This window comes from Labrus mixtus, chromosome 18 (genome assembly GCF_963584025.1).
Source record: "Labrus mixtus chromosome 18, fLabMix1.1, whole genome shotgun sequence".
Lineage (NCBI taxonomy): Eukaryota > Metazoa > Chordata > Actinopteri > Labriformes > Labridae > Labrus > Labrus mixtus.
In genome coordinates, this window is record NC_083629.1 from 4,103,162 (window position 1) to 4,116,305 (window position 13,144).

General features: G+C 38.8%; 1 protein-coding gene across 1 annotated transcript; it reads right to left on the reverse strand.

The window, feature by feature from the left end:
* LOC132993041 (potassium voltage-gated channel subfamily S member 3-like) lies at positions 1-11,578 on the reverse strand. The gene is made up of 2 exons (XM_061062689.1): positions 11,480-11,578; positions 1-4,806 (listed from the first exon to the last, which is right to left on the reverse strand). The coding sequence occupies exon 2, from the start codon at positions 4,736-4,738 to the stop codon at positions 3,437-3,439; it is 1,302 nt and encodes a 433-aa protein (XP_060918672.1). The 5' UTR covers positions 4,739-4,806; positions 11,480-11,578; the 3' UTR covers positions 1-3,436.
* Positions 11,579-13,144: the final 1,566 nt, after the last annotated feature.

Consider the following 13,144-nt stretch of genomic DNA (forward strand, 5'->3'; position numbering starts at 1 on the left):
TTTCCTGTTGGCCATCACTGTTTGTGTGTTTCCTTTTCCCCTGATAACTTTGTCCCTGGTTTCATTTTGGTGCCCTTGTGAATGGCTTTGTATCATGCTTGCTCTAAACACAGGTTATTAATATCAGTACATGACTGTAAGAAACTACAGTCGGAAGCAGGACGTACAGAGTTATTTTCCCGTTCCTGTCAGGAACATGTCCGCAAGGATTATATCGATTTCCCCCCTGATATCTGATTACAGATCTACAGACACACCAGCTTATTTGCTGCCTTTTTTTTATTTATTCTTCTTTGGTCCTTCTCTGTTTCAGGTCATGTTTCAGCCACAGTGCAGACTTTTTTTTTTTCACTGTAAAAAAACCCAACATTTCAAGATCTCACCCTTCATCATAACACCACACGTTCACTGGGAGTGATTGAGTGAATGTGCTGAGTAAGCACAACAGCTGATAACCTTCACAAGGGTAATTAAAGGGAAATTGATTTCAGCTTTGTAAGCCTCAGTGAAACTAGCAAAGCAATAAAAGGCTAACAAGCAGGGCTAATAAATATTAAACATGGAGGTATAAAGATGTGTAGCTCATGTTGTTACTGTGGAGCTGAAGGAAGAAACCACAAAGTGTTCAAGAGGAAGCTGTGAAAAGTGCTCTTGGATGCATTTAACCTCCTACTTTCAGAAAACCAAACACTGAATATTTTAGTACCACGTTTGATAGAGAGACGGATAAAGATGTTTGTTAAGCTTTTATTACTTTCAGAAAATAAGGAGCCCAAGGCTGCAGATGAAACAGAACTAATAATGTGTTACTAAGTGGGCGGTCAGTTGGCTGGAGAATGATTCCTGATCAGATTCTGATCTTCTAGTTAAAGCAGTGGTTCTCAAACTGTGGGGGGACATGATAGAAGGGGCGCGGGGGGCAGTCTGGGCCCCTCATTGAAATCTGATTGGACACTCCAGGTGCTATACTCTAAAATCTCAAACTATAGTTCGCAATTTTGCCTTACCAGAGGAAGGACGTGTTTTGGCTGAGAGTGGCTTTCTTTACATTTCAGGGAGGTAAATGGTAAATGGACTTGAGCTTGTAAAGTGCTTTTCTAGTCTTCTGACTACTCAAAGTTTACACCCCATGTCACACCTACACATTCACACACTGATGGAAGAGGTTTATAGGAAAGTGACCATCAGAGGTAATTCTTTTGTAGATGTTGGTTGTTCATCATATAAAAGAGTTAGGTCTTTTACCTGCTTTTTGTAAAGTGTCTCGAGATAACATTTGTTATAAATTGGCGCTATAAAAAATAAAACTGATTGATTGAATTAAGATTTCAGGTCAGCCTGCCCCTGAAATCTTCCTGAGTTGCTCTTTCTCGCATGTCCCTCACAACAGGAAGTTTTCCCTTATCAACAATCAAGTGCAGAGAAGAAAAGAGTATGAACAAACATGCATGACGATTGGCCTGCTTGCATGTAATGACTTTTACTGAATATTACTGTTCACACATCGGCTCAACCCCGACTTCACACTAGATTTCTCTAGGGTGCAGGCATGAAAAAGTCTGGGGGTATCAGAAGCCTTGTGCATGTGTAAAAACAGCACGATATACAACCGTGCTGCAGGTTGCTGCTGTTGTTAAATCAAGTGTAGGAGCATATTTGGAAAATGTACGAAAAGGCACCAAATCAGACATAGTGTATCTACAAATAAACTATTGAATTATCATTTAGAACATTGCTTTCTTAACCTTACTGTGTTTTTAATCATCATGTAACTCACTTGATAAAAGTTCAGAGGGACCGAAACATTGTGATTTTTCTAATAAATTGGTGATACTTAGCAAGAGCAGTGTGCATCATTTTTTCTTTTCAAATCATCATATGTCTAAAATAATTATCAAATGATCCCTTTCCGATGAGATCCATCAGAGAGTAAAAATTGAGGGAGCAGAGGGAGGGAAAAAGATTGAAGTTTTTCAAAAAAATTCAACAATAATTGCTTTTAAATCGCGGTCAAAATGGTTGTAAAATGTGGCCTTATTTGCATGTGAGGTGTTTCCTTTGCTCGCTTTGTTTCTGGTGCATCTTATTAATCTTTTAGTCACCCTCTGTTAAAAATTAGAGTAAAATCACAGTCTCTATCTCTGTGTTAATGTAATATTAAAAAAAAAACATTCTGGCTGTCCTTCAGTTCTGACAGATATTGCTGACAGGGAGTTTCTCTATGAAGAGTGAAGTAATGAACTCAATCAGAGTGCTGTGTGACTTTGAGTGTAAAGGGCCGGACGCGTGGAGGAGCGACCCGAGCGTAGAGGGTGACCAAACCCCTGACTGCTGACGTGGACGTTTGTTGCAGGGCTGAGGACAAGAGGTGCTTAACAATTCCCTGACAGATTCCGGCTGCATGTCACAGAGAGAATAATCTATGTAAAAGACCACCACCTCATCAGGCAGTTACTGTCGAGGCGATATTGTAGTAAACAGGTTGAATCGAGAATGGAAGATGTTGTAGTATTGGCGTCTTTTGGAGGGCATCTCGGATGTTCGATGATCGATTGGCACATTCTTATCTGAGGAACAGATAAGAGATAAAACACCGGTGTTGGTGTTGATAAAAGAAACTGTGGCACAAATGAAAGCATCAACCCACAGCACCTTCAAAAAGTTGTACACACATTGTATCCACACTAATGTGAAATGTAACGTTTGCACGGATCATTAAAAACACTCGATACTCATCTGGAGATGAATTGTGAATTCAGCTCTTTGTGAGGGTTTTTATTAACTTTTAACTAATTGTTGAGCCGGGCACATTGATTTATTAATCATGACACTGATGACCAAACAAAACAGATAGAATCCTTTCCATTGGATTGAGCAGGTAAAGGCCTTTTAACATCAAATACAGCAGCGACACGAGAAAGAGATGCAATGTATGGAAACATGATGTAACGGCATGGTAGGAATGGAAATGAGATCAGAAAGAGGACATTACAAATCACAGAATGCAGAGTCATCTTCGCAGTCAGCACAAACTTGTAATTGTTCAACCAAATTCCAGCAAGTTTTTCATGATTTTACTCCGTCATTAAAATTCATCAGCAACAAGGAAATCTGTTGAAAAAGTCTTTTAGTGTTTGGCAAGCAAACACTTCCCTTTTTCCCTCTCGTCTTTGTTAAGGTTCAATACAATTAAGATCAGGTAAGCTACATGTTTAGCATTGGCAAACATTTCTCAATATAATAAAAGGAAAAAGGGACTTGCTTGACTTTGATTACTCAGCCCGCCTTGATTTTAGTCACATTTAAAACAATACCGTAGGTGCAGCTAATCCATTGACCCTGCTCATGTGTTGGGTAAGGGGTTCTTCTTCTAAAACACCTCACGATTTTAGGGTTTGTTAATAGTTTTGAAACTCCTGTACCTCATGAAGATAATTCAGTTCATGCTCTGTCTGTGCTCTATGTGCTTCTGCCTCTGGTAATACTTGGAGAACTTGTTGAAGATGTTAGTAATGGGCAAAGCCACAATCAGCAGCCCGCAGACGATGCACAGGGATCCTATGATCTTCCCTGCAAGCGTGACAGGAAAGGTGTCCCCGTAGCCCACCGTAGTCATGCTAATGGTAGCCCACCACCAGCCAATGGGGATAGACTGCAGCTCTGACTCCTGAGATTCTCTCTCCACAAAGTAAATAAGAACAGAAAACGTGGAAATGCCAACAGACAGGAAGAGCAGCAGCTGTCCGAGTTCGTTGGAGCTGTGTCGCAGCGTTGCACCGAGAGAGCGAAGACCCGCCGAGTGCCGAGCCAGTTTCAGGATGCGAAACACTCGCATCAACCTCAAGATCTGAACCACTTTGCCCACATTCTCCAGTTCGTTGTTCTCACCTTCATCCATTGCGTCACAGGCTAAGGTGACGTAGAAGGGCATGACTGACATCAAGTCGATGATATTGAGAGTGTTGCACAGGAACTTCCTAGCGGATGGTGCTACAGCTAAACGAAGAACAAACTCTGCCGAGAAGTAGAGAACACAGAGGGTCTCAAAGAAGGTCAACACCGGGTTCTCAATCTTCTTCTCGTTGGGATCCATTTTATCGGGGTCTGGCATACTGTGGACACACATGGCAACAATAGAGACGATGACAACACTTAGGGAAGCTACAGCCAACACTTTGGCTGAAGTAGAGTAACCCGGATTCTCGAGCCGGATCCAAATATTCCTGCGAACATCTGCACACCAGGAACCCTCGAACAGTTCCATGTCGTCCTCTGACGCCGACAATGAATCGATGGATAAGTCTGAGCCTTGGAACTGCACATCATTACTCCCCTGATCCCAGCTCTTATCCTCAGCCTGCTCCATCAGTTCATAGAATTTGTTTGTGCAGCAGGTGTCCAAGTGACGCTCCTTGATGCCCCAATACTCGATCTCTTGAAAAAACGAGACTATGCACAGTCCGTCCACCAAGTGCATTTTCCCAGTGAGGTAAAAGTTGAGAACGTAGCAGAAGAATCGGGGATTCCGGTCAAAGTAGTACTCCATCTCAGAGGGACTGAAGTCGTCGCAGAGCTCCAGGATCGCTTCGCTGGAGCTGCAGCAGAGGAGGCGACCCAGACGAGTCTGTGGGAATCGTTTTAGAACGTTGTGCTCCATCTGTTGCCTGAAACCACCGACGTTGACGGTGATGCAGCGATCGTCAGGGCCGTATGGTCGAAGGATTTGTCCATACACCATGATGGGAGCAGCTAATAAAGAGGTGGTTGAGATGTCTCTAGTTACAAAATTTCAGAGGGGGTTGTTGCCTGCACACAAACACATGGAAATTAGCACAGCTCGTGCCTTCTTGTTTGTCATTTGATCACATTGAAGTGTGTTACTCTGAGGCCGTCAAGCATCGAGTTGCATCTGGGTTTCTGTGACATCCTGTGTAGGAATGATTGAATAACAGCATTACTTTCTATGGAGTCTTTGTTTACAGTCTACAGATAACACATTTCCTTTTGCCATAAAATATATATAGATGCAATTTATTTGCTTCACAAGCTGCATATGTTATAAATTATGAGAGGGTAAGGAGTGCCAGTGGGTTAAATGACCAGACTCTTGTACCTCTGTGAGCATTAATTAAAGTCATCACAGGGCCAGAAGATAAAGAATAGTTCACATTATTCAGTCTGTCTTGGACCCAATCAAATGTAGGAACATTTAAATGCAATGTGGAAAGCAAACCAGAGGAATGGAACTCATCATTTTCTTTTTTTAATGCCAAGTGATTCACTGCCCTTACGTTTTAAATCTTATGTGAACTTACTCATTTAAGTCAATGCATGATACACACATAACTTGATTGTGGATCTGAGTCACTTTTTAGAAACTGTTTTGTTAAGGCGGTAGATATGGTGTAAAATATGCCAGTGTTGTAAGGGCAAGATGAGTCAATGGCTCAATGTAGCACCACGAGTTTCCATATAGTGGCTTTAGTTTTCGAGATACTCCTACCCAAGGTAGAACAAAGCATAACCATATTTTTTCATAACTTGAACATGTCTAGTTTATGAAACGGATGGTTGTATAAAAATATTTTACTGCAAAATAACTTTTTTTGGATGTTTTATGCATCTTACCAAAAAATGAAAATAGGTCAAATTAGGGCTTCTCCAAAAGGGACAGCTCTAGCCTTATCACATGTATCTCTGGGAATCAGAATCAAAATTTCACCAAATTTGGACAGGGTGTTCACATATAGTTATTAGTTTCAATTAAAAAAATTCAGTTTTTATCAATACCATTTTCATTTTCTGAATTCTTCACACTTAAACACACATGTAGTTTAGGCGGAAATTGAAACAAAAATTCAAAAGGTATGTATATCAAAGTCTGTAATTTTTTAAGTAAGGACACCAAACATTAAAATATGTCATTTGTATCTTCTTTAGACTGTTATCTCAACATAAAAGCAAGTTATTTGACTTTTCACTTGACCCTGTGCTGTCACCAGCCCCTAACAGGAAACTAGTGCAGCCAGGATTTCAGGGCGACCTGGTACAATGGGGCCCTATGGATGTGTATGTGGGAGGAGGTGGCCACATACAATAGATTAAGACTTAACAACAAGACACAATATAATTGTATTCTGTAATATATATATAATTAAACATTTTATAGTTATTCCTAATACATTTTGTCTCATATTTTCTATCTTAAATATGATTTATATGATGACACTCAGAGTCAACCCGCTGCTTTCAACAATATTGTCGCCTATGACATTGTTTCTATTTCATTCTAAAAAAATAAAGCATTGTCTTGACATCAGTTGAGAAATATTAATGAACTAAAAAACAGTATTGATATATATAACCTTGAGTTCTTAGAAATTAAATATACTTCATATAGTCTATTTGTATATCGGCCATACAGCCTGTTGTAGTTTTTTTAATGTATTTCAGTCATATAAAGATGGTGTGTAGTCACCATATCTCCTGCTTTTAAGAAGAACCCTAGTTACTTCAGAGGATACACTGGATGAAGGGATAGTTTTTATAATACCCTAAGTATGATAAAGTGTGAAAAAAAAGCTACAATAGCTATTTTTGTTGAATGATTTATCAGGCAACCAATGGAGCTGGAGACAATTCTTATGATGGCTTAAATGTGTGTGTGGTGAATTAGGATAATAATCATGCAAACATGTTTAAGAAACTTCTTTATACACTTATTTTTCCTCATTATATATAATGACATTTGATTTTAAATGCTAATTACAAAGGATGATTTCCACTTTTAGACAAAATGACTGTGAACCTGAGAGCTTAACACCTTGCAACTAAAAACCTTTGTGTCACACTAAGCATCCCCTGGGGACAAAGTTTGACCTGTTATCTCTTCGCTAATCTTGTCCTGTGCTTGTGTAAGTTGTGTTTACTGATGAAAAATCTCCTTCTGCCAAGTTTGAACCGTCAAATGTATCCCTAACTCTGAATCTTGGCTGTAGAAAATGACACCAAAGCAGTAACGAATAAGAATAACTTCACAGAACAAAATATCTTCTATCTTAAGGTCTTGTTAGTGTTGTCTTTGGTTGTGGTGTCTTGATTTGGTTGTGTTGTCTTTGGTTACGGTGTCTTGATTTGGTTGTAGTGTCTTGATTTAGTTGTGGTGTCTTGATTGATTTGGTTGTGATGTCTTGATTTAGTTATGGTTTCTTGATTTGGTTGTGGTGTCTTGATTTGGTTGTGGTGTCTTGATTTGGTTGTGGTGTCTTGATTTGGTTGTGGTGTCTTGATTTGGTTCTGGTGTCTTGATTTGGTTCTGGTGTCTTGATTTAATTGTGGTGTCTTGATTGATTTAGTTGTGGTGTCTTTATTAGGTTGTGATGTCTTGATTTGTTTGTGATGTCTTGATTTGTTTGTGATGTCTTGACATGGTTGTGTATCTTTGTTTGGTTGGTTGACTTTGTTGATGGTTATTTTGTGGTCAGATCAAGACATCACAACCAAATCAAGAGTGTTGTCTTTGGTTGTGGTGTCTTGATTTGGTTGTGGTGTCTTGATTGATTTGGTTGTGATGTCTTGATTTAGTTGTGGTGTCTTGATTTGGTTGTGATGTCTTGATTTAGTTGTGATGTCTTGATTTAGTTATAGTGTCTTGATTTAGTTATGGTGTCTTGATTTAGTTGTGATGTCTTGATTTAGTTATAGTGTCTTGATTTAGTTATAGTGTCTTGATTTAGTTATGGTGTCTTGATTTAGTTATAGTGTCTTGATTTAGTTATGGTGTCTTGATTTAGTTATGGTTTCTTGATTTGGTTGTGGTTTCTTGATTTGGTTATGGTGTCTTGATTTAGTTGTGGTGTCTTGATTTGGTTGTGATGTCTTGATTTGGTTATGGTTTCTTGATTTAGTTATGGTGTCTTGATTTAGTTATGGTGTCTTGATTTAGTTATGGTGTCTTGATTTAGTTATGGTGTCTTGATTTAGTTATGGTGTCTTGATTTAGTTATGGTGTCTTGATTTAGTTGTGATGTCTTGATTTAGTTATAGTGTCTTGATTTAGTTATAGTGTCTTGATTTAGTTATGGTGTCTTGATTTAGTTGTGATGTCTTGATTTAGTTATAGTGTCTTGATTTGGTTATGGTGTCTTGATTTAGTTGTGATGTCTTGATTTAGTTATAGTGTCTTGATTTAGTTGTGATGTCTTGATTTAGTTATAGTGTCTTGATTTAGTTGTGATGTCTTGATTTGGTTGTGGTGTCTTGATTTAGTTGTGGTGTCTTGATTTAGTTATGGTGTCTTGATTTAGTTATGGTGTCTTGATTTATTTATGGTTTCTTGATTTGGTTGTGGTTTCTTGATTTGGTTATGGTGTCTTGATTTAGTTATGGTTTCTTGATTTAGTTGTGGTGTCTTGATTTGGTTGTGATGTCTTGATTTGGTTATGGTTTCTTGATTTAGTTGTGGTGTATTGGTTGATTTGGTTGTGATGTCCTGATTTGTTTGTGATGTCCTGATTTGTTTGTGGTGTCTTGATTTAGTTGTGGTGTCTTGATTTAGTTGTGGTGTCTTGATTTAGTTATGGTTTCTTGATTTAGTTGTGGTGTATTGGTTGATTTGGTTGTGGTGTCTTGATTTAGTTGTGATGTCTTGATTTAGTTGTGATGTCTTGATTTGGTTGTAGTGTCTTGATTTGGTTGTGGTTTCTTGATTTAGTTATGGTGTTTTGATTTAGTTATGGTGTCTTGATTGATTTGGTTGTGGTGTCTTGATTTAGTTATGGTTTCTTGATTGATTTGGTTGTGATGTCTTGATTTAGTTATGGTGTCTTGATTTGGTTGTTATGACTTGATTTAGTTATTGTGTCTTGATTTAGTTGTGATGTCCTGATTTGTTTGTGATGTCTTGATTTAGTTGTGGTGTCTTGATTTAGTTATGGTGTCTTGATTGATTTGTTTGTGGTGTCTTGATTTAGTTATGGTGTCTTGATTTGGTTGTTATGACTTGATTTAGTTATGGTGTCTTGATTGATTTGGTTGTGATGTCTTGATTTAGTTATGGTGTCTTGATTTGGTTGTTATGACTTGATTTGGTTGTGATGTCTTGATTTGGTTGTTATGACTTGATTTAGTTATTGTGTCTTGATTTAGTTATGATGTCTTGATTTGGTTGTGATGTCTTGATTATTTGTGGTGTCTTTATTTGGTTTTGTTGTCTTGATTTAGTTGTGGTGTCTTGATTTGTTTGTGATGTTTGGTTGGTTGACTTTGTTGATGGTTATTTTCTGCAGCGATTGTTTTCTTAAAGCTCCAGTGACATAAGAGGTCAAACTTTGTCCCCAGGGGATGCTTAGTGTGACACAAAGGGTTTTAGTTAATTGTAATTGTAACTAATAACTATATGCGAACACCCTGTCCAAATTTGGTGAAATTCTGATTCTGATTCCCAGAGATACATGTGATAAGGCTAGAGCTGTCCCTTTTGGAGAAGCCCTAATTTGACCTATTTTTGTTTTTTGGTAAGACGCATAAAACATCCAAAAAAAGTTATTTTGCAGTAAAATATTTTTATACAACAATCCGTTTCATAAACTAGACATGTTCATGTTATGAAAAAATATGGTTATGCTTTGTTCTACCTCGGGTAGGGGTATCTCAACTTTTAGGGGCCCAAGTTCCTCTACTAATAGTTTGCATCAGTGCAGAATAACCCGTGTATTTGCAAACCAAAAAGCAGGTTCATTCAGTTTATGTTGTAGAAAAGTGCATTTGTTCTTCCAATAATCTAAGAGTCTGAAACTTCTCCTTCAGGAGCTACTGCCCTCAGTGGACAGAATGTCGTAAAATTCAGATTTTAATTGCTTCTGCATTTTCATCCACAACAAGTGCACAATAAATCCTGTCCCAATGTACATGTTTATCTCGGTGCATGTTGAGCCACAAGAAAACTTTTTTTAAAGATGGTTATTTGTCTAAAACTACAATAATTACAACTCTTCTTTACATTTTGATTAGGCTCGCAATTTGAGTTTCAGCAATAAACACCAAGCAAAAGTCTGAAATTATTGTAATAAATTAAACAAGTGATTGTATTTCAAGAAGAAATGACTTCTCACACAGTTTTGAAACATTTTAGCTGATTGATGCAGACCCAGGTATAACGGCCGTGCTTGAACACCATGTTGGTGCAGTCGGATGAAGCTTCAGCTAAATTTCAGAAACTCTCAGATTAATGATGCCAATTTAGTGGTAAAAAAAACAAAACTGCTTTTTGGTTTCAGGAGGGACAAGATATATTGCAATGTAAATGTTTTTTCCCAATATCCCGCAGCCCTACACAAAAACCTGAAGTAAATTACAGCTATTACTTGAGAGAAATTACCTTTTATTTTGCAGTAAAATAAACTAGTGTAAAAAGGAGATAATGTTACCTACTTCTTCCCTGTTTTGCACGCAGGGGCGTTTTTGAGATATTTCTGGATGTGTTGAATTGCAACAGAATACAACACAAGCTATAAAGTCAAGAACAGTTGACTCATTAAAACTACATTTAAAGTGTCGGCCTGCCAGCGGGGACAGAACAAATGCTGAGTGCAGCATAGCATTCTTGTTTTTAGTTATTGACCTCCGTGATATTATTATTTTACATGCAAACTAACTTTGTGCTCGTCCACAGCTCTACACCTGCTGTCACTCCTGGTTGTATACAGCTCTAATAAGAGCGGCACTGTCTTACTAGTATTGTATTACGCGCGGTGAGATAGCGTTTCAAATTGCTGTGAAACGGCAAACCAAGTGTTATACGAGCAGTCTATCTGTGAATGGCTCAGTGCGCATGTGTGTGGGTGGGGGAGCGAGTGAGGAGAGAGAGAGAGAGAACGAGGCGAGTGTGTGTGTTCGGCAGGTGTGTGCGAGAGGCACGTTATGATGCCGGGGACCGGAGCAGAATAAGCAGGAGAAATCAGAGTCATGATGTTAAGTGTATGTACAGTTCAAGCTCTGAGAGCGTAATAAACGGCCTGGTACCTCAAAATAACAAGCCGGACTCTCCGTGTCTGTTTTCGCCTTGCTGCACCCCAGTGAAGTGACGGGGGTTAGCCCCGAAGTTTGAGGACTAAAACTTCGGTCCTGGAGCAGATAAATAAGTCTCCCCTGTGCGCCCTGACCACGGTCGGAACGCGAAGCAGGAAGGTTAACACAAGGTCAGATTCGACACGTTTTCCTGCAGCAGTACGAGTGTTTCAGACTCTTCACGAAGTCTCCTTTGCGAGACATGAAAAGTAGAAAACTTCAGTTGAATAAAAAACAGACTTCGTGAGGCAGTAAAGAGGGCATAAGCAATGAAGTAATTTAACCCCAAAATGGTGCAGATCATACAACTTTACGCACGAATGTCAACGGTTGTAGCAAAAGGAAACAAATGTCCAGTTCATGCATGTCTGCGTAAGCTTCAAAACACGAGGAAATGATGCTGGGAGCTTACCTGTGCATGGCGCAGATGTCCTGTGTGTGGCTCACTTTGCTCAGTCTGAGGTCTTGCTGCACATTGCAGTGTTGTGAGAGCAGCGCAGGGCGGAACGCACAGGACAATATTGATCACCAGCTGGCACATCATCCCCTCACCACTAACAAGCTGTTAAACAGAACTCGAACTGAAACTTTGGTGTGTAATGTAGGGCGCGTCCTGTTCATTTAAGGTGTGTCTAATTTATCTCTGTTAATATTTAATGTTACTGTAGGCTAAGTGCTCACATTATTCTTCAGGGCTTCTTCTTGTTTCTCATCTGTTTTCATCTCACTGTGGGTGTGTTCCGTGGCATCTGTTAGCTGGGCTCTTCTTTTTTTTTTTTTTTAAACTCCCATTATAAACTTTTGGGAAGAAAAAAACTGCATAAGAAAGCTGTTTGAATAATTTGACTCAAAGAAATAAGATGATAGCATGTTTCAACTTAAAGTGTATAAATCACCTCCATGAATGCATCACAGCAAACACCGTTTTAAATTATGCACGTTATTTTAATGCAGAATCTGATGTCCATGCAGCAAGGGTAAGCAAGAGTGTGCAGGAGAGCTAGTGAAGATTTAGTATCACTTTGTGGCTATATTTTTCTTAGCGCCAGACTAATAAGTCACATCAATTGATGTAACATATTCCCCCCCACCCCCAGTGATTTATTTGTACATCTGACCAGGAAAAAACTCATCCATACTTGTTTTTATATCTCCATGCCTTGATTACTGCAACTCATTCCTGTTCATCTCAGCTCCAGCTGGTGCAGAAACACAGCAGCACAAGATTTCACAAGGTCAAAAAAGAGGGATCACATCACTCCCTTTCTTTCCTCCCTACACTGACTGCCTGTTAGCTGCAGAATTCATTTTGAAAACCTTGTCTGTCTACAAGCACTAAATAGTTTACCCTCCTACATCACTAAACTCCTAACCCCATAGTTCACTTCCAGAAATCTAAGATCATCTCCTTCCATAACTAAACCAGCACAGCCTTCCCTTCTGAAGTCTTCATTATTATTACTCCTCATTTTATTGAAACGATAACTCATATTTTAGATCTTTTCATCACTCCTGATTTTCTCTTCTCTTTCTGTTTGTTTCATTCTTTTTCTTCCTGTGGTTTTGTGAATGTTTTAAAGCACTTTGGATCAACTGTGTTATCTCTAAAGTGCTATATAAATAAAGTTGATTAGATTTTTTTGCAGTCTTCTAATGTGTTTTTTGTAGGGGTTTTATTCAGAGATGCCCTGATTGTGAAACTCAGGGCTGATACCGATGTTTAAAATAGCAATTCAGCTGATTGCCCATGCCTTTGTTTTTTTTCACAACTTCTTTTGGTGTAAGACTCCCACAGTGCCAACGTTTTCTCTCATGTTTGACCACCAAGTGAGATCATAGTTTGTCCCAACAGATGACATCCTCTACCCAATAAAAACCTCTCCTTTAAATCAGAAGTTCGGTGTATTAGATGCCAACATTAAATTGACAGATAAACCTCGGCTACTGACATTGGTTCATTTTTTCATATTTGCAGATGGGCCGATGTCTGTCAACAGGACCGGTATGCATTCATCTGTGCAACCCTAGTTATATTTCAGATTTGTATTCACTGTGCAGCACTTAACTTACTTACATT

Bases quoted from the DNA above. Each gene is read 5' to 3' on its own strand.
- LOC132993041 (XM_061062689.1), bottom strand. From the start codon at position 4,738: ATGGTGTATGGACAAATCCTTCGACCATACGGCCCTGACGATCGCTGC.